The sequence below is a fragment of the Nannobrachium achirus genome (genome assembly GCF_963921795.1).
Source record: "Nannobrachium achirus genome assembly, chromosome: 12".
NCBI classification, from domain to species: Eukaryota; Metazoa; Chordata; class Actinopteri; order Myctophiformes; family Myctophidae; genus Nannobrachium; species Nannobrachium achirus.
Window position 1 is genome coordinate 10,433,411 of NC_137832.1, and position 26,766 is coordinate 10,460,176.

The following is a 26,766-nucleotide window of genomic DNA, read 5'->3' on the forward strand; positions in this document are numbered from 1 at the left end:
GCTGGAGAGAAGACGAGAGAAGCAAACAGGCAGTCAGGTGTTCCTCCGTTCAGTTTTATCAGGCACAGAGACAGACAACGGAGCAGCGGAGACTGAGCAACTAAACGATGTCAAACGATGTTTCGATGTGTACACTAGTGTATCATTTTATAGATGTATATAAAGAGCATAAAGTATGTTTCTGATCGTGCCAAGTATGGCGAGACTGTCCACCGTTTCCTGTCTGGCAACCAAATCACGTGATACCTCAGACTCAGAGCCAGAAAAGATACCTGCCGCTGTTTGGATGCCTCAATAAAATCGCACACATCAAGAAGCAAGGGACTAGAAAACAACCTGTGATGTGTCTTCTGTTATATTCCTGAACCTGATATATATGACAAATGGTTGCAATTGTACAGAAATAGTGTTTGTTCATGAGCTGGTCCAGCCGGATCCATTCACTGCCATGTATTTCCTCCTTTGTTTGTCATGAGTTTCCTTGACTTACTTTCCCTACAAGATCTCCCTCCACACAGCTTGATTCACACTAATGATCAATGGCTCTTGACACTTGCTCTTAGCCTTAGCTCCTGTCCTGGCTGCTGTTGCCAAGGGGCGTTGCACCAAATTCTGGGCCCTGCGTACAAGGATTCACTGCGTTATTTTGTACTTTAACTATTGAAAAATAGCAGATCTACAAGCTCGCAGCGCGGCACTCAGTGCCACGTTGTGAGCTTGTAGATTTCATTCGTACTGGCTGCTGTTGCTGCTGTTCCACCTGGGTCTCTGCGTGGGGATCGAATGGTGCTTTCGAATGGTGCTTTGTTAAGTGACTTCAGATAATAAGCACTGATCATCCATGAATGGAGCTGTGGGGAGGGAGATCTTTATAGAATGAAACTCAGAGGACAGGAGTTAAGGCTACGGTAAGAGTGTCAAGAGTTGTTAATTTGAATCAGCTGTGAGGAGGGAGATCTTGTAGAGTAAGTTAAGACAGCCTCACGTGAACCCTTTCTGATTTCTGTCAGGTTGTGTTCCCAGGCACATTAATGTTGACTGACACGGATCACTCAAATGAATTGAATGACTGACGACAGGAAGTGGTGCCCATGATTGACACAATCCCTTTTCTCCAGTAAGCTCCTTGGGAAGCGTGTGGATACGGGAAGGACAAACAAGCCAGGAGAGACAGTGATTTATTAAGACTGAGATAGAGAGAGAGAGAGAGAGAGAGAGAGAGAGAGAGGGGGGGGCAGAGAGATACTAACGCCATTAGCTTTCAAAAGTTATCCCAAGCTAACCTTACCAATGTGTATTTACTGTTTACCTTACTGTTTAACTATTTCTGACACTTATCATCAAATTATAATGGTTCTGTAAGCTGTTGTCCCATGAGAGAGAGAGAGAGAGAGAGCTTGGGGCAGGATGGTAATTGGTAATCACAGCCAAAAGGCGTGCTATTACTTTAGTTGATAGAGGAGTAATTGATGGACATCCAGGGAGCACACATTAATGTCGCGCAGAAACCTCTCATCTCCACGTTCATAACTTTTGGTGTTTTGTCGTTTGTATCGTTTAACACCCCTATACAGCGTCACACAAAAGGATAGAAAAGTAGCAGATTTTCCCAATGCGTTTTGAGCTTGTGGATCTGCTACTTTAGCTTTTTTTTATTTGAATCGTGAAAAGTAAAGGTTTTTGGTAGGGATGGTCCGATCAGGTTTTTTGGAACCGATCAGCGAGCACCGATCACAAAAGTTTGATCACCCGATACCGATCAATCACCGATCCGATCAAGTTATTATTTATATTTTCTAAATGTTAATGTTTTAACTTTAATTCATTCATTCACTCATGAATTCATTTATATATTTGCCTTATAGTTATTTACCAGCATTACTATGTATTTATTATCATAGCAGTAACTAATTATTCCTTCAGCACTGTGGAAATCAATACCCCAAAATGGCCTCAAGTGGGCATACTGAACGGCTGGTTGATCGGATGCACCGATCCGATCGGTGAATTTACCTTTTGATCTAAACCACCGATTATCGCCGATCACGCTTTGATCGGCCCGATCCGATCCATTGCCGATTGATCGGTAACATCTCTAGTTTTTGGACTTATGAGGTTTCCACCCGACTAGATGGCTGGCTCCCTATCAGGTGACTGCTCAGCAGTCACACACACACTATAGTTATACACTCTTTTACAGCCAGTGATACAAAAAAAAGTAACTAGCTTTCCCGTGTCTCTTAATATACATATTAAATCCCTATTAGGAGCTTTTTGCATGTCATTAGCCGCTGCCTTGTCAGGGCTTCAAGCCATTAAGCTCTTGTTCCCGCTTCACAGAGCTGTTAACAAGTGAGTGCTTGTGGAACATAAGTGGCACAAAACACGCTCCTGTTAGGAAGGATGCCGTACCTGCTGCTTGTCCTTACGTAAGAGGATAATGGCTGCTATTCATCGCTGCATGCATGCAAGATGAGGCCTTTCCTTAAAGACAAACTTTTTTAGCACAAGACCCATGAGAGAAATTCGATGTCGACGTCGTGGGCGTTGTGAGCTTGTATACTTCTTAAACTAATTTAATGCCATTAAAAAAGAAAACGTCTTCGCCACGATTTTCTTAACTTTTAACGTGGGCAGCTTAAAGGAGTCATCCAGACCAAAACACATATAGGGTTAAATCTGTCTTTTATCATACCCCTTTATACCTGCTTTAGTCGATTTTTTTCATAGCTGCCCCTTTTGCTAGATTTCGGCTGCCCCTGTTGCTAGATTTTGCGGGCCCTCTCATAACTAACAGAGTGTATAGCCTTTATACTAGTGCGGTTATTTCTTCAGCTTCAAAGTTAGTATTTTTTTATTGGATTGTGTTTACACAACGTCCTGAGACCAACCAAACCGCTGTTTTGACCTCACAGGCACCCTTACTTGTCAAACGGCTTCTGCTCTGCACCAGAGCAGGGAGAGGAGAGGCTAGAAAGGGAGGGGAGGGAGGGGTCGGTTTGACAAGTAAGGGAGCCTGTGAGGTCAAAACAGCGGTTTGGTTGGTCTCAGGACGTTGTGTTAACACAATCCAATAAAAAATACTAACTTTGAAGCTGACGAAATAACCGCACTAGTATAAAGGCTATACACTCTGTTAGTTATGAGAGGGCCCGCGAAATCTAGCAACAGGGGCAGCCGAAATCTAGCAACAGGGGCAGCTATGAAAAAAATGGAATAAAGAAGGTATAAAGGGGTATGATAAAAGACAGATTTAACCCTATATGTGTTTTGGTCTGGATGACTCCTTTAAAGATCCCAGTAAAATCCATGCTTGTGTTGCAGTGTTGCATAACAAGGAAGTGAATGCATGGTAGAATAGCACAGAGAAACGTTTCATCCCACCCCCCAAAAAAGCATATCCGTTTCCGTTTCCAGTCCCAAACCGGAAGCACTGTTTTTGGAGCACTTAGGAACACGATTTTGGCGATCCATTTTTTTTTTTATTGTTTTGAATTAAATCTAATTAATCAGTAGCTCGGGACAGCAGAGTCCACGTTTTCATTGGTTGTTAGGGTTGTCAGGGTGATATCACAACCATCGGTGGACGGGATCTGTCCGGCCTCGTCCGCTGCAGGTTGCGGTGACAGCTTTGCGTCAATGTAATCAGAAAACAAACTAAATCAATTGACCAAAACCCAAAACGGGGACGCCGTTCCCCCGTGTGTGTGTCCCCCACTACACCCCTGCCAGCAGAAACTGTTTCAACGCATTCAAGAAGAAATCTGACAGGACAATGACGATAAATGCTGGCTGATGTTGGCTTGGAGGAAGATGGATGGTTGAACTGCGTGTGCGAGCATTATATAGTAATCTTGTAGTGCCTCATTTCATATTCAGACACAATTCTGCTTATTTATCAAACAGTCACAGCAAGACAGCATCCTTGGAAACACAGTGCGTTTGTGTGTGTTTGTGTATTTTAATCACACCTGGTGTGTCATCATCGCAAAGTGCACACTCTGTCTTAAGGGAGGCAGCAGACAAATAACAGCAGAAGATATGCTAAGTGTGATAGATCACGCATTCCACTTGATTCTCTAAAGTCATACGTCTTGGTGGGGGATTTCTCTGCTTCTAAAAAACGCAGGTGCAACGGATCGAACTGAGTTTAATTGAATTGTATACGGGAAGGACGAACACACCAAGAGACAGAGACAGCGATTAATTAAGACACACAGAGAGAGACAGTGAATGAGAGATGCTAATGCCATCTGTTTCAAAAGTGTATCCTAAGCTAACCTTACCTATACGTGTATTTGTGTATTTACGAACTGTTCCTGACACTAAATTTTGTTTTAAATTGTGTTTTGTAAGACGGTATTCCCAGCTTGTTGTTTTATGCCCGTTTAGTTTTTTCTTCCAGGATATGCAACAACTACAGACTGTTGAAAATAATATACGGGCAAAGGCACAATCCACTATTTTTGGACTTCTGGTTCAACCGGCAATCTAATGCTATTGGGTAGGAAGGGGAGTGACCCTTCTTTATAATCAATAAAAACAGGAAATTATGTGGGACCGTAATTTTGAAAATGGGCACATTGTGAGCGAAAGAAGACTTGAAACTACCGATTGAGAAGCTAGAAGCCCGGTGCTCCTATGGTGGCTTTGAAGGACGGTAGGGAGTCACACATACTGATGGCTGGTGGTAAACCGCCTATGACGGGGGGTGCTCTCCATTCCGATATGTCTCCATTCCGACATTTCTTTTTGTCGGAGTGGCAACACTTCCATAGAGGTTAGGGATAGGGTTAGATGTCAGAAAGGAGACATGTCGGAATGGAGAGAACTATGTAGAAATCGTATTGTATTATCGTTCCCTAGCAACAACCGTATATCTTAACATAAAAAATGGTTTTGGGTTGCATGCCCCTTTAAGCCTCATATCGTTGCTTTCGGACAGAAACTACATATTTCAACAGGGACAAAAGTACATATATTTTTACATACACACTGTAAAAAACGTACCACCCGACAGGCTCTCCATCTGACAGCGGTGATATGCGCTGTATATTTTGTCTTGCGATGAATAGCAAAAATAGGCCCTTCCACGACCCGTGGGGTCGTGACTGACTCGTCGTGACGTTACAGCCGCCCGTTCCCACCCTTTTTTTCTCTGCAGCCTCCACTCAGGAGCATCCAGCATATCGCTAATGTTGTCGGGTGGAAACCTTGTAGGCCTATGTCCAAAAACGAGTGAAAATAGCCGATCTACAAGCACACAACGCCTCACACCGCGAGGCGTTGTGTGCTTGTAGATCTGCTATTTTCACTAGTTTCGTGCAACAGTCTTATATGACGAGGCAGGGCTTTACTTTACGGGGGGGGGGGGGGGGAAAACTTGCAAATTTGAAACTTGGAGATACGAGGTTTTCTGCCCGACAGTGACGATATGTTTCTGCATGAGGAGCATGACTTGTTCACACAGGCTTACGAGGTGTTACCGACCCCTGACACCCACGCAACCTCTCCTACATGCAGGGCTCCCATCTCAGCTCTATACAGTAGTCACGATCCTCGGATCTCTAAGCCTACACTATCTGGCACACAGATGTATTAGTATCTCCAGCAGACACAAGAAACCTGGAGTTTCACGGCCAGCCAGGGGGCTGAACTAAGTGGAAAGGAAAGTACAATGTGCTTGAGTACAAGTTGGAGGTATTTTTCTGTTTACGTGCCCAAGTCTCACCTGTCAAAGCTGGGAATACATTCCATACCATTGATTTCTTCACCAATGTATTCGTAAAGGTGTTTAATAACATAATTAACAAAGATTGAAATTCAACATCCCTAGGAGAATCTTTGACAGCTAGAGTAATTCTGGGTCTCATTCATGAAAAAACATTCCTTGGGCCAAAAACGGACCCCATACAACTGTGAAAAGAGATGACTCATCACTAAATCATCGTTTTTTTTGCGGCTGTTTTTAGCCCAATGACTGTTTTTCGTGCAAAACAAATGCTTGCAATGGATTCAGAATAATTAAAAACATCTAGTTAGACCCCTCTCATGCTACGTAAAGCATATTTTTGGGGAGTAATTTTTTCCCCTTATAGTATAGTGTATAGTAAGTGAATGAGACCCAGAATTACCCTAGCTGTCAAAGATTCTCCTAGGGATGTTGAATTTCAACCTTTGTTAGATATGTTACTAGACACCTTTACAAACTCATTGGTGAAGAAATCGTTTGGTAAGGAATTTATTCCCAGGTTTTATTAATATCCCCTGACTATGTAACGTTCGTATGTTAGGCTTTCTGTGCAGCAAATGCAATGCGTGCAAAAAGAAAAGATCTGAAGCCGCAGGCTCAGATACGCAGATACTCTCATGACTTATACAACCCAAGGGTGATTACAGAGAACTGTCAGTTCTCTTATCAATCTCTATTTGATTGTAACAGAAAACTATTTCTGATAAGACTTTGATTCTGGAAAAAAAACGTTGAAGACCCCCCTGTGTTATCACAAACTATGTTCTGCCAAAACAGATGTCAGGGGCAGCAGAGTCATAAAACCGTCATTGCCCGGGCGTGAAAACTGCTTAGTTGTGAAACTGCCTGCCTGGTCCTCCACACATTTCTGTCTCGGCAGAGGTTGGCAGCCCATGGAGGAGATGCTGCCGTTGTCTCCATAGAAGTTAGATCCATCAGTGATTATCAAACTTTTTCTATAATTTCAAGGATCCACAGTTTTGGTATGCATTAGGTCACTCTTTCTCAAACCTTTCCTCTGTAGTTTTTTTGGCTTCAGTACTGATTCCTGAATCCAAGTAAACCCCCTTTTCTCCGGACGACAACATTTTGCAAAACTGCAAGGGAAAAGCAAAGCCATAATGAAGCTACTGTGAATGAACAATAATGAACAATAGCACACCTTTTGTAGAATATAACGTTGCAATAATTAAGAAATGAAAGAGTTGCAATCGAATGTGTCCTGAGCAGATTTATTGACTAAGTAACAGTTTGTTATGTGAAAACATACTATGCAAATAATTATTGTTTTCTATTCCATAACAGTGTTTTTCTTTTATTATTTAGTTTCACTTTACAGATCAGCAAGCCTCACACTTTTTTCGAATTTAGCGAACGTTCGCAGGCGAACTCCTCTCTCTCTCTCTCTCTCTGTATCAAAGCAAGCTCACTCTATCCTATTTAAAGGAGTCATCCAGACCAAAACACATATAGGGTTAAATCTGCCTTTTATCATACCCCTTCATACCTGCTTTAGTCGATTTTTTTCATAGCTGCCCCTGTTGCTAGATTTCGGCTGCCCCTGTTGCTAGATTTCGCGGGCTCTCTCATAACTAACACAGTGGATTGTCCTTAGGCTAGTGCGGTTATTTCTTTAGCTTCAAAGTTAGTATTTTTTTATTGGATTGTGTTTACACAACGTCCTGAGACCAACCGAACCGCTGTTTTGACCTCACAGGCACCCTTACTTGTCAAACGGCTTCTGCTCTGCACCAGAGCAGGGAGAGGAGAGGCTAGAAAGGGAGGGGAGGGAGGGGTCTGTTTGACAAGTAAGGGTGCCTTTGAGGTCAAAACAGCTGTGTGGTTGGTCTCAGGACGTTGTGTAAACACAATCCAATAAAAAATACTAACTTTGAAGCTAAAGAAATAACCGCACTAGCCTAAGGACAATCCACTGTGTTAGTTATGAGAGGGCCCGCAAAATCTAGCAACAGGGGCAGCCGAAATCTAGCAACAGGGGCAGCCGAAATCTAGCAACAGGGGCAGCTATGAAAAAAATCGACTAAAGCAGGTGAGAAGGGGTATGATAAAAGGCAGATTTAACCCTATATGTGTTTTGGTCTGGATGACTCCTTTAAAGAGAGAGAGAGAGAGAGGACATGGTCGAGGGACCATCCCTTTGCATTGAGCCCGAAGGGAACGATGTTTCTCCTTCTCCGTGTCATCTCGTCTCTGTGGCTGCTTTATTCAATTTGGCGAATTTTATATGCATATTCGCGTTGCACTTTGGTGTGTATGGGAAAATGCGTAAAGCTTCGCTAATTCGCCGGTGTGTAAAGACATTGAGACTGCACAAACGTACAATGTGCAAATACATGTGTACGCTAGTTGTGGACCCGTAAGGCTCCAATTTGCTTCCCTAACTATCAATCATTTTGCTGGGGACCCCCTCAAAGACCCATGGTGGTCCCTGGACCACACTATAGACACATAAACACTATGTAATGCCCGGGCATTGAACCCGGGTCTCCGGCGTGGAAAGCAAACACCATAACCGCTAGCCTAAAGGGAAATTTCTCTGAGCCATGGCTCAGAGCCTCTGTCTGATGATCAAAAGCCTAATATCTCCACCGGTGAAGGGGGAATTCTCCTTTAAGTCTAACGGTTAAGATGTTGACTTTCCACACAGAAGACCCAGGTTAGAATATGGGGCGTTACACATACATGAGCTTTGCATCGGTAGATTTTTTTTTTTTTTGTGAACACGAATGAAGCGTGTGCACGTGCATGCGTTCACGTTGAGCCTTCAGGCGGTGTCGGGGGACCCTGCCTGGGTTGGGGGGGTTCACAGAGGGGATGAGGGGGCTTATGTTAGTCGTCAGTAATGAGCGGCTGAGGGAATTACACCGCCTCACCCCGAGACTCAAAGTCTATACCTCGTTCTTTTAATATTTCATCTCTCGACATAAAAAAAAAAAAAAAAGTTTCCTTTTTTATTTTACGAGGGTACATGTTAGATTTGGATCACGCCTATTATTATCCTGTGTGTAATTTCAGCCTCATATGTCAGCTTTGCATGTTTGTGGGATTTAGTTTGAGTCTGAAGTGTAAATCCTATCCTCGGTGCGTGCGCTGAGGATAGGTCGTAGTAATCCATTCATCATCCCTGGCACTTTGACAAATATCCCTGCTCTCCCCCCGCGAGCACCTGAGGAAGATTAGAGAGTAGGAAGTAGTGGAGAGGGGAAGAGCATCAGAAACAACCCCCTAACCCCCACCCCAGCTCCCTGACGCTTAAGTACGTACTGTACAGTATATCGTCGTTGTCGGGTGGAAACCTTGTATGTCCAAAACCGTTCACTTTGTATTTATCATTTAAAAAATGAACTAAGCTAGTGAAAACAGCCGATCTACAAGCACACGTGCGAGGCGTTGTGTACTTGTAGATCGGCTGTTTTCACTACTTTTGTGCGACGGCCTTGTATGATGAAGCAGGGCTTTGCTTTGCGAATGAACTTACAGATTTGAAACTTGGAGATACGAGGTTTCCGCCCGACAACGACGATAGGTCTCCCAGTTTCAGTGCTGGAAAAAGTACTCACATATTTTACTTAAATAAAAGTATCAATACTGCAATATAGAAATAGGCTACTCAGTTACAAGTAAAAGTCCGGAATTCAAAATGTACTTGAGTAAAAGTATGAAAGTGCTGACATCAAAATGTACTTAAAGTAGCAAAAGTCAAAGTGCAAAATGTTTGAAAATAGCAGATCTACAAGCTCAGGCGCTGATCGGCTATTGTAGATCGGCTATTTTCAAACAGCCAAGGTATAAAATAGGACTAAAGAGGCGTATGTGTGTTTTTAATATTATAATTTATATCAGCAAAAGTAACTAGTAACTAAAGTTTTCAAATAAATGTACCATATTTGGATCCAAGATGTAGCGGAGTAGAAGTAAAAGTATTGGAAATACTCAAGTAAAGTACACATACCTCAAAATTGTACTTACGCACAGTGCTTAAGTAAATGTACTTAATTACTTTACACCACTGCCCAGTTTCAGATCCTCGTGCTGCTTTGAGAACCGGGACATACAAAGCTACAGTCTATACCGTTCATTTTAAACGGAAGTCAACCTTGACGGGGGCAGCTTTCCAGTATGTATTGACATTAGGGCGTTTGTAGCTGCTCCAAAATCCACAAAGTTGAGCTTCAACAACTGCAGCTACAAATAGAGCTGTTTAACCATTTCGACTCTCTCTTCACACAATTCCTGCCCGTAATTTTTCTCCCCCCACACACTTGATGTCAACGATATGTCCAAAACGGTTACTTTCCCAGTCTCAAATTCAAAAACAGCTAAAGTAACAAGCTCAAAATGCACCACTTCGTGCCTCGTTTCAATACTTTTGAAGTGTGACGCTGCAATATGGTCATTATTTACCCAAAAATAAACCAAAGTTAGAATACCCACCACCTAAAACCACCATCAAAATAAAAGAGAGAGAGAGAGAGAGAGAGACAACAAAGTCTGTTTAGACAACTCTTTTTAGATCTGAATCCAATTTTTGGAACAATAATAAAAGTTAGAGGTTTCTGCCCGGCAGCGGCATGCTGTCTTGCGTTGTATCTTTTGAAGCTGTCCGTGTGAACACAGCATTAAGGCCAATACACACCCCTTCCAGCTTTGGAAAACCTTCCAGTCCGTAAAACTCCAAACTATAGTTCGGAGGAGTCAAGACATTCGTACGCGCACAGTTCTGAGCGTATACAACGTCAATTTGCTGTCATATCACTTCCCTTTTCGAAGAAACGTTCGGGACTTTGTAAGGAATGTGTATTGCGCTTTACTCTCCTGTAGTCCCAGGCTTGTTCAACTTGGCAGGCAGGGGGAAAACATGCCTGAAATATTCTAGACAGAGAGAACGTGCAGAATGAATAAAGTGGAGCATATATACAGTACGCTGGGAGAACTCGCCGTCTCTTCTGTTCCATAAATGTCCTGTCGCAACTGATGTGACTCCTCACATCAGCTGTTCAATATTTAATGGCGTCATGTGTCACAGCAAAGCCACCAATGTCCCCGAGTGAACCTCGTATACTCTCGCTCCTCCTGACGTTGAGTTTGATGAGTACATGTTCCTGTACCCATCTGGCAGCCATAACACTAATGTACTTTCAGTGATGGACCCAGTGCTCATCCAAGCACTACTTGGGCCAAAGTGTAGATGCTTCTGGTTAAATATTACTACAGCCACAAGTGACAAATTTGCACTTGAGTTAAAGAGCTATAACTGTAACCGATAGCTGTTATCGCTCGCCGTTGTCTCTGTTGTAGTCGCGGCGTGAACGTTGCCATCCACTCGACGTAGAGCAATGTTTTTAAAACTGTTATCTGTATATGTATATAGTTATATTTATAGTTTAGTGATTGTTTGTGAACGTCCTTTAACAAACAGCAAAAGTAGCAGATCAGCAAGCTCAACACGTGTCGCTTTGCGCCCCGTGTTTTAAGCTTTTTGTGTGACGCGGCAGTGTGTGATCAAGCAAAATTGTAAGGAAGCACACTGTGGAACAGTCTACCCATTAACACAAGAGAGTGTTCATCCTTTACATCTTTTAAATTCCAACTAAAAGGATGGATCATGGACAATAAAACATGTGATCATTGGGCATGGTGATGCAGTCAGTAGCGCTGTCGCCTCACAGCTAGAAGGTCCTAGGTTTGATTCCCGCCAGGGGACGCTGTGGGCGTGTTCTCTCCTCCGCGTCATTAGTGCCCATGGTTGGTCAAAGGACCTTTCGGGGTGGAGTTTGCATGTTCGCCCCGTGTCTCCCCCAGGTCGGCCGGAGCACCTGATGGAGGGGAAAAGAATTGGTTGAAATAACTGTGTTCCTTCCACGCGCTACGTCCAACCGGGGAAGCTTCCCCCTGTCAGGTGATGAGAAGCGGCTTGCACACTCCTCATGCACTGAAGGAAGCATGAGCTCAGTTCAGGGCTCTCCCCAGGTTGGCAGAGGGAGAGCAGAGCCCAGGATTACAGCTCAGGCAATTGGCACTGGGTGAAAAAATGGGTTACAAAATCAGCCTTTTTTTAACTGTTGTTTTTTCTCTTCTGTTAGTACCCTTTCAGTATGTTGCTTGTTTTCTGTATTGGGGACCACGGATAGAACATTTGCGTTCTCGCAAAATCCGTTGTATTTACATGGCACTGTATGTGTGGCGTTCATCAATAGGCGCTTATGTCCCCCCCAAATAAACTAAAACATAAATAAAACATGGAGACAAGAGGCTTCTGCCCCGACATCGACGATGTCGTCGTTGTCGGGTGGAAACCTTGTATGTCCAATTTACCATTTTAAAAATGATTTAAACTAGCGAAAATAGCCGATCTACAAGCACACAAGAGCACACAACGCCTCGCACCTGCTTCTATTTTCACTAGTTTTGTGCCACAGTCTTGTATGATAAAGCAGGGCTTTGCTTTACGAAGAGAAAAAAAAGGTACAAATGTGAAACTTGGAGATACAAGGTTTCTGCCCGACAGTGAGGATATTCCGCTGTCAGCTCTAGAGCGAGCAGAGAGACCTGGAGAGGAACGTGTTGTGTGATGGACAGTGTGGTGGGAGTGGGAGGCTGACCTTTGACCTCTGACCTCCCTCCCCCCAGGTGCCAACGCCTCGGCCCCGGATCAGCTGAGCCTGGCGCTGGCCTGGAACCGCGTGGACATCGCCCGCAGCCAGATCTTTATCTACGGGCAGCAGTGGCCAGTAAGAAACATACACACACTCACGCACGCACGCACGCACGCACACAGCCAGATCTGTATCTACGGGAAGCAGTGGCCGGTAAGAAACATGAACGCACGCGCACACGCACACAGCCGGATCTTTATCTACGCGCAGCAGTTTGATTGATTTGGAGAACAGCACAAGTATGGTCAATACAATTGAAATGTAGTACAGTACAAGTACAGTTAAACACCCTGCCTAAAAGGAACATCTCAAATAAGACCTTTTACGGCCTTTTTTTTACGTTGAAAGACCCTCAGTATTTAATTCATGGATAATAAATAGCAAGCAAAGAAAACATTCAATAATATTGCAGTTATAAAAACACTATATGTACAGGATCGGGGAAACAAGGGGGTGGGGCCAGAAGAAACACGAACACACGCACGCACACACACACACACACACGCACACACACACACACACACACACACGCACACACACACACACACGCACACACACACACACACGCACACACACACACAGGCAGATCTTTACAGTATCTACGGGCACCAGCGGCCAGTGAGAAACATACACGCATGCACGCACGCACGCACGCACGCACACACACACACACACACACACACACACACAAAAACAACTACACATTCACACACTACATACTGGAGATCCACACCAAAAAAGTGAGCTTACTGACACTCACATGCTTACACAAACACGTGCAAACACACACACACACACACACACACACACACACATATGAAGAGTATGCATTCTGTCTTTGTTTCGCAAACATACACACACACACACACACACACACACACACACACACACACACGCGCACGCGCCGCGCTCGCACACGCACAGAGCAGTGACCTGCAGGTCGTGCAGCCCTCCTGCCACATTGATTATGTTCTCAGGGCTTGTTATATAACACTCTGCTACACTATACTGCTCTGTTCTCTCATACACACTGTAGCACTCTGCTATATCCTTGTTGTCAGGTGGAAACCTCGTCCAAAACCGTTCGTTTTGAATTCATCATTTTATAAATGATTTTAAAAAAGGGCGCCCGCTGGCCTACTGGTCTGGGCGCATACCACTTAGGCATTGACACATTGGCATGGATGCCTGGCGGCGTCGCCGTTTTTTTTTTTTTTTTTTGCCGCATGTCTATATCAATAAAGGCATAACAAATCTTAAAAAAAAATAAAATAAAAAAATAGTGAAAATAGCAACCCGTGTTGGCACAAATGCTACTAAGAACGTGCTTTTAGCCACTCTCCACCAATGGCTACATGGCATGCATATCATCCTGCCTTAAATGTTTCTTTTACAGTGATTTAACTTGGAAGGATATTCTGTTAAATGTATATTATGCAATAATTCATTTGTCTCTCTGGTGTGGCTTTGAAACAGTGGTTCCCAAATGTTTTAGCCAAAGACCCAGAAGAGAAAATGTCTCTCACTTGGACCAAAGCTAGTGAAAGTAGCCGACCATTGTTTAGGAAACACGTCTTTTTACACGACCTCTGACTTGGGCCACAGGCCTTTAGCTAAGATAAACTTAAATAATCTTATTTTCCATGCACAACACTTTTCATTGAACCAATGAAAAGTAGTAAAAAGCCCTTCGGTCAAAACCTCCTAACTCCACTTGAGCTCATTTCCCCGAAAATGAACAGTTAGGAGTTAGGAGGTTTCGGCCCGAAAACAGAGTTATTTAGGTTCCAAATATAGTTGATGCAGCACATTGACAATGTGCTTTAAGTAAGCACTTCACAGCCATCGCACTGCGCACTACAGCCCTGCATTCAGACTGGGATAACCCAGACATCCTGTGGGAACCACAGGACGCAAATGTTGCGCAAGAGGGCGTCCCCACGACCCATTGTTTGGGAAAAACTGAGCTACGCCGTGTCCCATGATATCGATGCAACAGTACTGCTCAAGTAGGCTATATTGTCACTCTCACACAAAAACAGCAAGAGTAGCAGATACAAGCTCTATAGACATACTAGACGTGTTACTTTTTTTAAAGGTTCTACACCATGCATTTAAAAATAATTTATATAACATTGTTTGTGTCCCAAAAACGTTTTTCAGAACGTTTGAGGCTAAATTACCACTCCTGAATACAGAGCCCCTGTCATTTCTGCCTGGCTTTCGGAGCATTTTCAGCTGCAGTACCACCTTGTCCTTAGTGGGAGGACTGCGCTATTGAGCCAGTTTTGGCCCCACACTCCTCCCCACCTCCTGCTCAGCAGGCCTGCCCACCCCTCCCCAAACCCTCTCCCAGCTCCTCCCGCCTCCTTCTCAGGCCTGCCCACCCCTCCCCAACCCTCTCCCAGCTCCTCCTGCCTCCTTCTCAGGCCTGCCCACCCCTCCCCAAACCCCACTCAGCACAGCAGTAGCAGAAGGTCCCGATTGTGATGTCACAATCGGACCTAAAATCAGACAGCCTGTTCTGAGACCTGCTTACATATAGATCTGCCCATAAACTGAGAAAGACACAATGGTCAGAAATAGGACTTTGTGACACACAAAAAAAAGAATACATAAAAATTGGAAAAATGACAATTCATGTTGTAGGCCCTTTAAACTTTTATCCTGAAAAGTGACAGTTTGGGACAGTTTGGGACTTGAGGTTTCCTCGCGACAGAGACGATAATAAGTCCTCATTGTTAACACCCACTGCCTGCGGTGTGCACGCTAGGTGGGCTCCCTGGAGCAGTCCATGCTGGACGCGTTGGTCCTGGACAGAGTGGACTTCGTCAAGCTGCTGATAGAGAACGGCGTGAGCATGCACCGCTTCCTCACCCTGTCCAGACTGGAGGAGCTCTACAACACGGTGAGCACAGAGCACAGAACACAGAACACAGCCATGCACAACACTGGACCTGATTGTGTAGAGCAGTAGTTCTCACAGTGGGAAATCACTTCACTTGACGGGGTTCCTCAGTAGACTAACCAGGGGCGTCAATTGGGTATGGCAGGGGTATGCAGCTGCCATACCCTGGGTTCCAGGGGGGGAAATAAAAGTTACTTTTAAATATAAATCCATGAATGTCTCTTTGTCTATCTGTGCTGGTTATGAAATTACAGTAAAATAACTACAAATGCAAAATTTAACAAAATGGTCAGTTTAACAAGGTATCATAATTATCTTCTTCACACTTATATTCTCCCCATCTTGCACAAGTGCAATACATTATTGTTAATTGTGGGACGTTTACTAACATGCCAAGTTTAGCTGCACAACCATTCCAGACAACCATATCCAGCCCAAGAAACCGTAGAAACCCGGGGGGAAAAAACTGACAAAACTAGTTTTTTTCAGACATTGTGAAAATAGCAGATCTACATTTAGATCTGCTATTTTCACAATAGAACCGTGTTATACAAAATGTAATGCCTCTTTTCCATGAGGACTCCCATCTTTGCCATACCCTAGCTTTTGCTGAACTGACGCCACTGCAGTAGACTAACTGCTCGGAAACAAGCTGTCCAACCCCCTAACCCTTAGCATAGTGTTGGGACAGCATGGCGCTGTGATAATGCTGGTTATCATCACGGTGTGCCGTAATGCTTGTTATTATCATGGGCAGATGGCTATTTCAACCAATCAGATTGCTTCATCGGAACTACCTGTTGTATAATGTATGTTATATGTTGCATGTTATCTTATTTTAATGTGTTCTTACTGCTGGTGTTGCTAAGACTGTGATGTCTTTCCATCGTGCTTTAAATGCAGCGCTTGCAATCTCTATTTTAACTGCTGTGCTGTCTTTGACGACTGAATTTCCCTTCCGGGCATCAATAAAGGTCTTTTCTCTAATCCATACTGTCCATCCCCAACTTCCTGTTTCTGCTCTTTCAGGACAAAGCAGAAACATTTAAAAGAGTAGTTTTTGTTGCATTCCTAAGCCAGGGGTCTTCAACAGGGGGTCCGGGAGCCCTAGGGGGTCCTCAGACTTACTACAGGGGGTCCCCCAAAATCTTTGGGGGACCCCCTGTAGTATATTTGGAGAACACTTTAGCCTAAAATAGACGATCTACAAGCTCACAACGCCTCGCGCTGCGAGGCGTTGTGATCTTGTAGATCGGCTATTTTCGGCAAAGAGCTCTGGTGTAGAGGGGAAAAAGAGCAGACTAAGAACAGAGTGAAAGGTCAAGTGTGTTAAGTATTGACAGTTCACGTGGTTAAATATCTGAAAACACAAATTGACATGAATCCAAAATTCAGTGATGATTGTGCTGTCAAACAATGAAACTATGGAATATCTGAATAGGTAGAGGGGGTCCCTGCTTCTTCTCTCTCTCAACTAAGGGGTCCTTGGCCTGACAACGTTGAAGACCCCTGTCCTAAGCCAATAGTGTTATGGGGACTGGTACCAGTATACAGATCCTTCTCGAAAGATTTGAATATTGTGTGAAAAAGCATTGCAGATGCCATAGCACCCCGAATCATAACTGACTTTGGAAACTTCCCACTGTTTTCAAACAACTCTGACTTCAAAAGGTTGACATTTCGCTATTATAAATCCTTGTTTTGAGTGGTTTCGTGTAATAGTGTAATATTTTGAAACATGGACTTTTGAAATTCATGAGATGTATGCCATAAAAATTCAGAATCTTAACAAAAAAAAGGGTTGGAATAATCACTGAATGTCCAATGTATCTAGAATATATGAAAGTTTCAAGAAATATATGACGGTTTCAAGAAAATGTACTTTTACACAATATTCGAATTTTTCGAGAAGGATCTGTATATGCTACAATAATTATCATCTGGTCGTGTCTGTGTCTTGTGTCTCCTCAGAGACACGGCCCGTCCAACACCATATACCAGCTCGTCAGAGACGTGAAAAAGGTACGTGCCCTCTCTCCTGTACGTACGTAGTCTGTGTGGCTGCGTGTGGACGCGTCATGTCGGCAAGAGTAGACTAGATGTCTCACTAGCCATAAATTATAACTTCCAGGAGAGGGCGCTAATATTCGGACGTTATGTCTCTCCTGGAGTTATAAGCCAGAGTCATATGGCTCTCGCTGGTTGAGCCCCAAAGTCCATACTACGCTCAAAACATGTACAAATCAATAAGTTGCTCACCGAGCCGTCGAAACAGCTTTATATCTACCGGCCGGCACACTCGTTGGCATGTGTTAGTCCATATGTTTCTAATAAATTAATGTTTACTAAAACTTCTCCGAGTCTCATCGCTTTCCTTGTTTTTGAACTGCTTGGGTAAAAATGGCCGAACATATCACGTGACGTTGATCGCCATTGCGATTCGCTCATACTAGGACATGACGTTTTTGTATGCGGAAGTATTCCAACGTTCTGTAGTTCTGAAGCGTTCTGAAGGCGACGAGGAAACGTGAGTCTCGGAGAAGATTTAGTAAACATTAATTTATTAGAAACATATGGACTAACACATGCCAACGAGTGTGCCGGCCGGTAGATATAAAGCTGTTTCGACGACTCGGTGAGCAACTTATTGATTTGTACATGTTTTGAGCGTAGTATGGACTTTGGGGCTCAACCAGCGAGAGCCATATGACTCTGGCTTATAACTCCAGGAGAGACATAACGTCCGAATATTAGCGCCCTTTCCTGGAAGTTATAATTTATGGCTAATGTCTCACTATAGGAACAGTGGTGTCCGTGCTGCTTCTCTCCCGCGGTCAGTCGGTCAGTGTGCGTCGGTGGTCAGTGTGTACGACGGCTGCTGAATGTGTCCGTGTTATCACATGTTTGCAGACGATGTGGCGTTATTCCGTCGGTGTGTGTTGGTGTGTGTGTATAATAGGGCAGTGGTTCTCAAAGTTGGGGTCTCAAAGGGACCCTCTGGGTTCCTCGAGGGGGTTCCAAATGGACCCTTACAGCAGGGGTTTTCAAAGTGGGTGACGGGTGACGGGGCACCCTGGGGTGCCGTGACGGCAGTCCAGGGGTGCCGTGAGATACTTTGATAATATTTGGAATTTATTTGGACACTTGAAAAAATATTTACTATCATTATAAACTTGAAGAACAAAGTTATTTTCAGTCGGTTCTAAACCAAAATGGCTGTTATCTCAACGTTTTCCTCGCAACATATCGTCACTGTTGGGCAAAAACCTCGCATCTCCAAGTTTCAAATGTGTACGTCTTTTGGTAAAGCAAAGCCCTGCTTCATCATGCAAGACTGTCGCAAAAAACTTGTGAAAACAGGCGATCTACGAGCACACGTGTGCTTGTAGATCTGCTGTTTTCATTAGTCTAGTGCATTTTATAGATGATACAAAACGAACGGTTTTGGACATACAAGGTTTCCACCTGACAACGACGATATGCTATAAATATTAGGTGCTGGGAGTGAAAATTATAATGTAGGGGTGCCTCGGATTAAAACAAGTATTCATGGGGTGCCCTGAGACAAAAAAAAGTGTGGGTACCCCTGCCTTACAGTACACAGGTTCTGTAACTCTGAAGAGAGTGCAGAATGGAATCAAATGGACCCGCATCTGTGCACTCTTCACAGTCATGGGGTAAAAAAACCTTGAAATTAAAACGTTTTATTTTGAGAACCACTGATTTAATGGACGCCAGGCGGTCCTATACAGTTGTTGTGGCCAATGATGCGTAGAGGCCGGCTTTTCTCTTTCAGCTGGAGACGCAGGCTGCAGTGGTTGCGTAGCGCTCTTGCACGGCTCCCACCCCTCTCTGTCCTTTTCCATTAATCATTCCTCCTCCTCTCTCTCTCTCTCTCTCTCTCTCTCTCTCTCGTGTATACACTACTCGCTACCACGATAGATCACACCATATTTGGTCAGACAGCGAGTGCAGCGACACCGACACAGCTGAGAAAAACCAAAACTAAAACAACTCAATTGACTACATGTTGTTATCGATTATACAACGGTTACATCGAGAGTCTTCTTGTCCACGATTCCTTAAAACACGGTAGGATTTACAATGTCGGCACTCGGCAGACGCTCGAGATAAGATCTTATCCAGAGCTACTTACGAGTGCGAGATCGGAATATGCAGAGTAAACATGCTGAGCTCTAGTCTAAAAACTCTAAAACTTAACACTAAATACTAAAACTCTAAAACTTAAAACTTAATCTAACACTTAAACTCTAGACAAGTTTAAATAATCACATCGACAGAGTGCAGGGAAAACAGTGCAGTGCCTCGAAGAAACTAGGATGCCAGGCAAACGGAGAGCCTAGCATCAGTAAAATACCCTCACGTTAGGAGTTCCCAAAGGTCTCTCTCCATGCCAAGGAGCCGTAAATAGCCACAGTCGCTGGCTGTGGCTCCAACTGTGGCAATTCCTTTAAGGTTACTTACGGGCCTGTAACTCTGAGAGTTATGAGGGTCCTGGAACATAAAATGTTTCACAACCACAGCACTAGTGGACTCACTAATATGCCATACGGTATATCAGTTTCATGGTATGGTTTATTACTTAATCCCAGAGGAGATACATATTCTGATGAAAACCTTGAGACTGACATTCGGCTTATATTGGGTCGTATCGAAATTATGCCACGGGGGACACGGTGGTGCAGTGGTTAGCGCTGTCACCACACAGCTAGAAGGTCCTGGGTTCGATTCCCGCCAGGGGGACGCTGTGAGTGTGTTTCCTCCTCCGCGTCATCAGCACCCACACCCTAGGTGGGGTTGGCCTGTGTGGAGTTTGCATGTTCTCCCCGTGTCTCCTAGGGTCGATACCCTCACAAAAACATGTTGTAGTCCTGGTTTCTATACCGCCTCCCCCTGGCCAGCCGGGGCTCCCCAGGTGTGGCAGACGGAGAGCAGAAACCAGGACCACAGCTTAGGCAATTGGCACTGGGTGAAAAAATGGGTTACAGAATTGTGGGATAAAAATGTTATATATATATATATAAGAATTCTGTCCGTGTAGGGTTATATTGATGACACCCGCGTCTCCTGTTAGTTGCAAATGTACAAGAACTATTTGCGAAAACACAACAACTTGTGTTGTACATTGTCAGCATCTTCCTACCGCTAATTATGATCAAGCTACGCTGCTGAGGCCGGGGTGATGGAAGGGCTCACATGCAGCCTCAGCACCATTAGCACCTTAAGACGAGCTCATGGATGAAAGAGGCCCTGATTACAGTAATCACACGCGTCTTTCCCGGGAGAGTCATTAAAGAGGCTGGGCTGGTGGGATCGCACCCACCTGAAAAGGAACGTTTCACTTTAAAACACTTCTGGGGTCATGGTAATGTCTACTGATCAGGGGATGGCAACTGCCGAATTTAAGGTTAAATGTGAACCAATAGTGTTCACATTTAACCTTAAAGGGCCACTTCACCTCTGGGACAACCCTATCTTATTTTATTGTTGTTTGGGACACGATCAACACAATCCTGAGTTAATTTTTGTGTTCAATATGTGTTTTTAGATATTTTTGTATTTCATGCATTTTGCATCATCAGTGATGAGTCAAGACGCATCACTACGCGACCCCCAAAATAATCGTATTTTAACTGGGGACCCCCCACCCTATGAGCACTAAGAGTTGAGGCATTACATTTTGTATAACACGGTTCTATTGTGAAAATAGCCGGTCTACATGCTCACAACGTGAGCATGTAGATCTGCTATTTTCACAATTTCTGCCTCTAATATTTGACAATTTGGCCAATGTTTAATTTGACATTTTAGAGGTATGAAAATTTTGAGGGACACTTAAACTTTATGTTGGTTTGTTTACTGTTGAGAGAGAAAACAATGTTTCACGTTAAGCCAATCATCTGGAGACCCCCCAAAATAACTTGGGGACCCCCCTGGGGGTCCCGACACACAGGTTGAGAACCACTGGTGTAAGGCAGCGCACACCAGTACAGGCACACCAAAATAATGAAACACTTCGAATGGCCATTATTATGGGTGACTATTGCTCTGATCAGCGCAATACAGGACTAGATTCTATTCTCTTTTTATTTATTAAAAAGCCATTAACTGGATTAACTGTTGCACCCTTATAGTAGAGTGAATCAAAATGAGCTCTCGGGAATCACTACAATGCTAGTATGCCTTTGAGCCCGCAAACTAATTGGTCATCTCTCTCTCTCTCTCTCTCTCTCTCTCTCTCTCTCTCTCTCTCTCTCTCTCTCTCTCTCTCTCTCTCTCTCTCTGCCTCCCTCCCTCCCCTCCCTTCTACTCTGCACTGAACCTCTCGGAAGAAGATCTCATTATTTCTCTAAATGCAAATTGAGATATCTAGCAATAAAAAGAAAAGGAAATCAATGCATTTTTATGTCCCTCATAATAATTGTATGTAGCCTCATGGTTAACCCTATACTCACGCAGCATACTTCATCTTCTGCCCTCTATTTATTTCCAACCCAGAGAGCGAGTAACAGTCAGTCGCCCGTCATCACACTCTGGGGGCTTGACCTTTCTAGGGCTGTCACGATATGACATTTTACATGACGATTAATTGTCACTCAAATAATTGGCGATTAACGATTTAATTGTGTTTTTGTCGTTGATAATTACATTTCTGTTTTGGCTTTTAGGCTTTGAAGTTGTACATGGTAGATATGACACATAACCTAAATATACAAAGAAATTACTGACATATTTGACAACTTACTACTTAAAAAATAACTTTGATAGTGGAAATAGCCGATCTACAAGCTCACAACGCGTCGCGATGCGACGCGTTGTGAGCTTGTAGATCTGCTATTTACACTATTTTGACTCTTTTTTTAAATATATGAACGTTTTTCAACATGGAAACGATTATGAAAAATAATCACGATTATGTCAAAAAATCACGATTTGACGATTATGTAATAATTGTGACAGCCCTAGACCTTTCATATTGTTGCTGTCGTGCAGAAACCTCTTATCTCCATATTTTTATTTTTTTATTTAACGCCCCTAAGTAGCAGATCCACAAGCTTGTTCACACTGCGTTTTGAGCATATAGATCTGCTACTTTGGATTTTTCTTTTATTTGAATCCTAAAAAGTAATAGTATTACATAGGGGTGTAACAATATAGTAACTGCATAAGATATCGTTTTTAACTTAAAAAATCTAAGTATATCGAAAAGAAAACAGCGACAATCGAATCATATCGTTTGAATTTGTATCGTATCGAATCGGCAGTGTAAAGAATCGATTGTATCGATACTACCTACTTGTGCATTGTATTTTGCATTTTTAAGAAGAAAAATTTTAAAGAAGGGGTTTAATTACTTTTCCTTTCCATATAACTACACTGGTCTATCGATAAATGTGTGAAATCTCTGGGTTCATGTCAAGGTGCAGGTTGGTCAGTATACAATGTCCATGTATTTGGCAGATATTCACTGTGTTTACTCATTTATATCCATAATAATACATGTTTCCCTTAAAAACCTGCTCTATCCACACCTTTCACACAGATCTAATTTCTTTGCTAAAATAGTTATCGATTTTAAATCATTGAATCGAATCGTATCGTATCGCCATTATTGAACCAATATCGTCCATGTATCATATTGTCAACCATGTATCGTGATATGTATCGAATCGCTATTAAAATGTATCGTTACACCCCTAGTATTACATGTGAGGTTTCCATCCAGACGATACCATCTAAAATAATGGTTTAAGGGTTGAGGCAAAGCCCCATGGATGATGGCTTCAAAGGCAATATCTCAAATTGTATTCAGATTGTATCATTTGGAGCTTTGATTATAGCGACAAGAATGGATGAATGGCTCCCAAAGACTAAAGTGTGATTCAAAGCATGCCAGATAAAGCAACATTTTACAGGTTCTACATGCAGCTCTTTTTCACTGTAAGAACTCAAAATGTAGGGCATAGGAGTATAGTGGCCATTTTGTGGCTCAACAAATCGAAAGCTCATACATTTTTTTCCCATAGAGTTCCGAAAATATTTAGATATCATTATGTTAAGCCTAGATTCAAGCCATCCAGTCTCCAGATTAAAATTAATGGGGTTTCAATTTGTGGAACCACAAACTGGTATCAGAATTCAGAACTTTTTCATCTTTTTTGTATTGGCAAAAATAACAAAAACAACACTGTAAGCTTGTAAATCATCAATTTTCGCTTTTTCTATTTTCATGACATATAGCTACCTCATGTCGCCTCATGTGGATTCACCAGCTCAGTGGATATAGCCTAGTTTACGCCCTGAGATTGGGAGGGTCCGCCCGTCCGGGGAACCCGGACCCCACTTTGAGAACCACTGCCATAGAGATCTTTACACGAGAGGGTTCAGTGCATCCCAGCAGCCCCTGCTCTCCCATACCACGACTAAAATATATTTCACATTCAATATGTATAAAACATGTATATAAATATTAAAAAAAGGCATTCTGGAAGTACATTTTGCCTACTCAATACATTGTATTATAGAACATAAAAGATGTAGGTGTTTTTGAAAGATGTGAAATGTATTTTCCCTCGGTATGGGGGCTTCCGTGGCGTAGCGCGCTAGCTAGCTAGCTGACCCGTATTCTCACTGACCTTGTGTGTTCTTTCCAAGCGAGAATATCCCGGTTTCGGTTGGATCTACTTCAAGGTGAATCCGATGATCATGTTTTCTTTCTCCTTTTAAAAGCAAAAAAACTACAAAAAAAACACACACAAACTTTGATGTGGATTTTGTGAAATATGAGGGGTGCGTTCGGAAATGTGCACTCAATGCACTGGTGTGCCATGTTGTCGTTCATTTATTCACCCTACAATGTCACCGCCCACTGCACTCACTACACCGAGCACACACCTGGTGCACATTTCCGAACGCACCCCACGTGTATGATTTTTGTGACTCATTCTTTATTATCTTCTTGCATCTTATTACCTTTCCTTCTTGTTTAAACTTTCTTTGAATAACGCCGGCTGCTGCTCTTGAGCAGCTCTTGTGTCGGTAAACAACCTTTGCTTTGGTCTCCCAGGGTAACTTGCCGCCAGATTACCGCATCAGCCTCATCGACATCGGATTGGTCATCGAGTACCTGATGGGCGGGGCCTACCGCTGTAACTACACCAGGAAGAGATTCAGGACGCTCTACCACAACCTCTTTGGGCCCAAGAGAGTGAGTTGCATCACCCTCCGTTGGCAAATGTATAGCTCTTGACAGGGGTGTCACACCAAATTCGGGGCCCTGGGTACAAGGATTCACTGCGGGCCCCCCATGAATGTTCTTCATAGGGGGAGAGGGTTTAACCCATTTAGGCTGGGAACGCATTATTACTAGGGCTGGGATGCGATTAAAAAATGTAAATCTAATTAATTACAGGCTCTGTGATTAATTAATCGCAAATTAATCGCATTTTAATCGCACATCGATATTTGACCTGAGAAGCATTTTTCTTTTCAAGTAAAACACATGTTGTTGTACAAGTGAATCAACGAGTGAGTTTTTTAAATCTAAATTTCGCATCCATTGGGCCAAGCAAAGCGCTCTGATCGGCTACTGTGACGGACTCCCAAAATGATATGTATTTGGCCACGGACCCCCTCAATATATTTAGTTCCACGGACCCCCCGGAAGCAAAATTTTAGTTACAAATGTTTGCTTAAAAAATACATATATTCAAAGATTTCCACACAATTTTCACGACTTTTCAAAAATAGCAGATCTACAAGCTTGCAGTGTGTGAGCTTGTAGAAGAAAAAAAATACATTGGAAATACTCCAGTAAAGTAAAAAATACCTCAGAATTGTACTGTAAGTACCAGTGCTTGAATAAATGTACTGGTACTGTATAAGTTACTTTACACCACTGGCCCCCAGATCCTTAAGGCCGCCTCTGACTCTATGGGTTTGGGTGTGAGATATGACAGAATAAATAATCCCTGTCCTCATATAGAAACCTCATATGTCCAAAACTGTTACTTTTTAATTCAGTATTCAAATAAAAAAAACAGTCCCATCCCAAGGATATGATGACACATGTATCAGGTGGATCTACAAGCTCGAGCTCGCAGATCTGCTGCTTTTGATGCTTTTTTGTGACTCGGTGTGGTATGATCGAGTAGGGCCTTAACCCATTTAGGCCTAGAATTATTGAATGCTTTAACCAGTGAAAAATAGCAGATATACAAGCTCACAGCGCGGCACCGAGTGCCGCGCTGCAAGCTTGTAGATCTGCTATTTTTAGAAAAAGTCGTGAAAATGTGTGCAAATCTTTGAATATATGTATTTTCAAAGCAAACTCAAATTTTGCTTCTGGGTGGTCCCTGGAACTAAATATTGAGATGGGGGTCCGTGGCCAAATACATATCATTTTGGGGGTCCTTCACATGAAAAGGTTTGAAAACCACTGACATATAATCTGTCAAGAAAAGACTAACTGAGCTCCAGTTAAGTGAAAAGGACCTTTTCTTTGACGATGGCTGGCCAGATTGCTGACATAGAAACATAGGGTTTTTTCAAAAAAAACCTTAGAAGGATTCAAAAGACACTTATAGAATCGGGTCAAAATTCTAATTTTCACGATTTTTCAAAAATAGCAGATCTACAAGCTCGCAGCGCGGCACTCGGTGCCGCGCTGTGAGCTTGTATATCTGCTATTTTTCAATAGTTAAAGCATAAAATATTGCGTCATAATGTGTTCAGGCCTAAATGGGTTCATTTACGAAGAAACGCACATAAAGTTAAATATGGAGTTAAGATGTTTCTGCCCCACAGCATACAGTATATGCTGTATATGTGGAGCAGTGGTGACAGAAGTGGGTTAGTTAAATATGTGGGGCTGGTCTCTCCTCTGCACAAGGAGGTCGACCACTATTTCTGTAACGTAGTTTTCTGTGCTGCTGACCAAAGAGTTTCATCTTCTACCATGGCTACTTACTTATTTATAACCTTTTACAGTATGTACTTGGTAATTTGTATTTAAAGGAGGACTTCACTTTTCAACCTGTCTTCATATAATAGGTCCTCACTAATCTTCATAATAAAATAGCAAAAAAGAAAATCTACTCAGTCTGGGTCTCATAGGAGAGCTGTCAAATCCTTCCACCGGTGACATCATCGTTTGACCGATTCTTTTTAAACAATATTTTTGAAAAAAGAATATTTCGATTTTTATTATCACGAGAACAATGGCTTCCACTTTAACATTGCAACTTTTCAGGAATAGAAAGCCTGCAGTTTCTATTAGCTTGCATTTCCCATTGATGATGTCACCGGTGGAAGGATTTGACCCACCCACAGCTCTCCTATGAGACCCAGACTTTAGATTTTTTTTGTTGATATTTTATAATGAACATTCGTGAGGACCTATTATTTGA

General features: G+C 42.9%; 1 protein-coding gene across 3 annotated transcripts in view; it reads left to right on the top strand.

The window, feature by feature from the left end:
- Positions 1–26,766, top strand: part of trpm3 (transient receptor potential cation channel, subfamily M, member 3) — a gene marked incomplete at both ends in the record, with an annotated part of 489,702 nt that overhangs the window by 383,446 nt on the left and 79,490 nt on the right. For 2 of the 3 annotated variants that reach the window (XM_080739678.1, XM_080739679.1), the window contains 4 exons: positions 12,404–12,504; positions 15,203–15,337; positions 17,309–17,359; positions 24,426–24,566. In XM_080739678.1, coding sequence (XP_080595804.1) covers positions 12,404–12,504; positions 15,203–15,337; positions 17,309–17,359; positions 24,426–24,566 — 428 coding nt within the window. Of the gene's footprint in view, positions 1–12,403; positions 12,505–15,202; positions 15,338–17,308; positions 17,360–24,013; positions 24,050–24,425; positions 24,567–26,766 lie in introns of all 3 variants that reach the window. The other variant, XM_080739677.1, reaches the window with a different exon arrangement.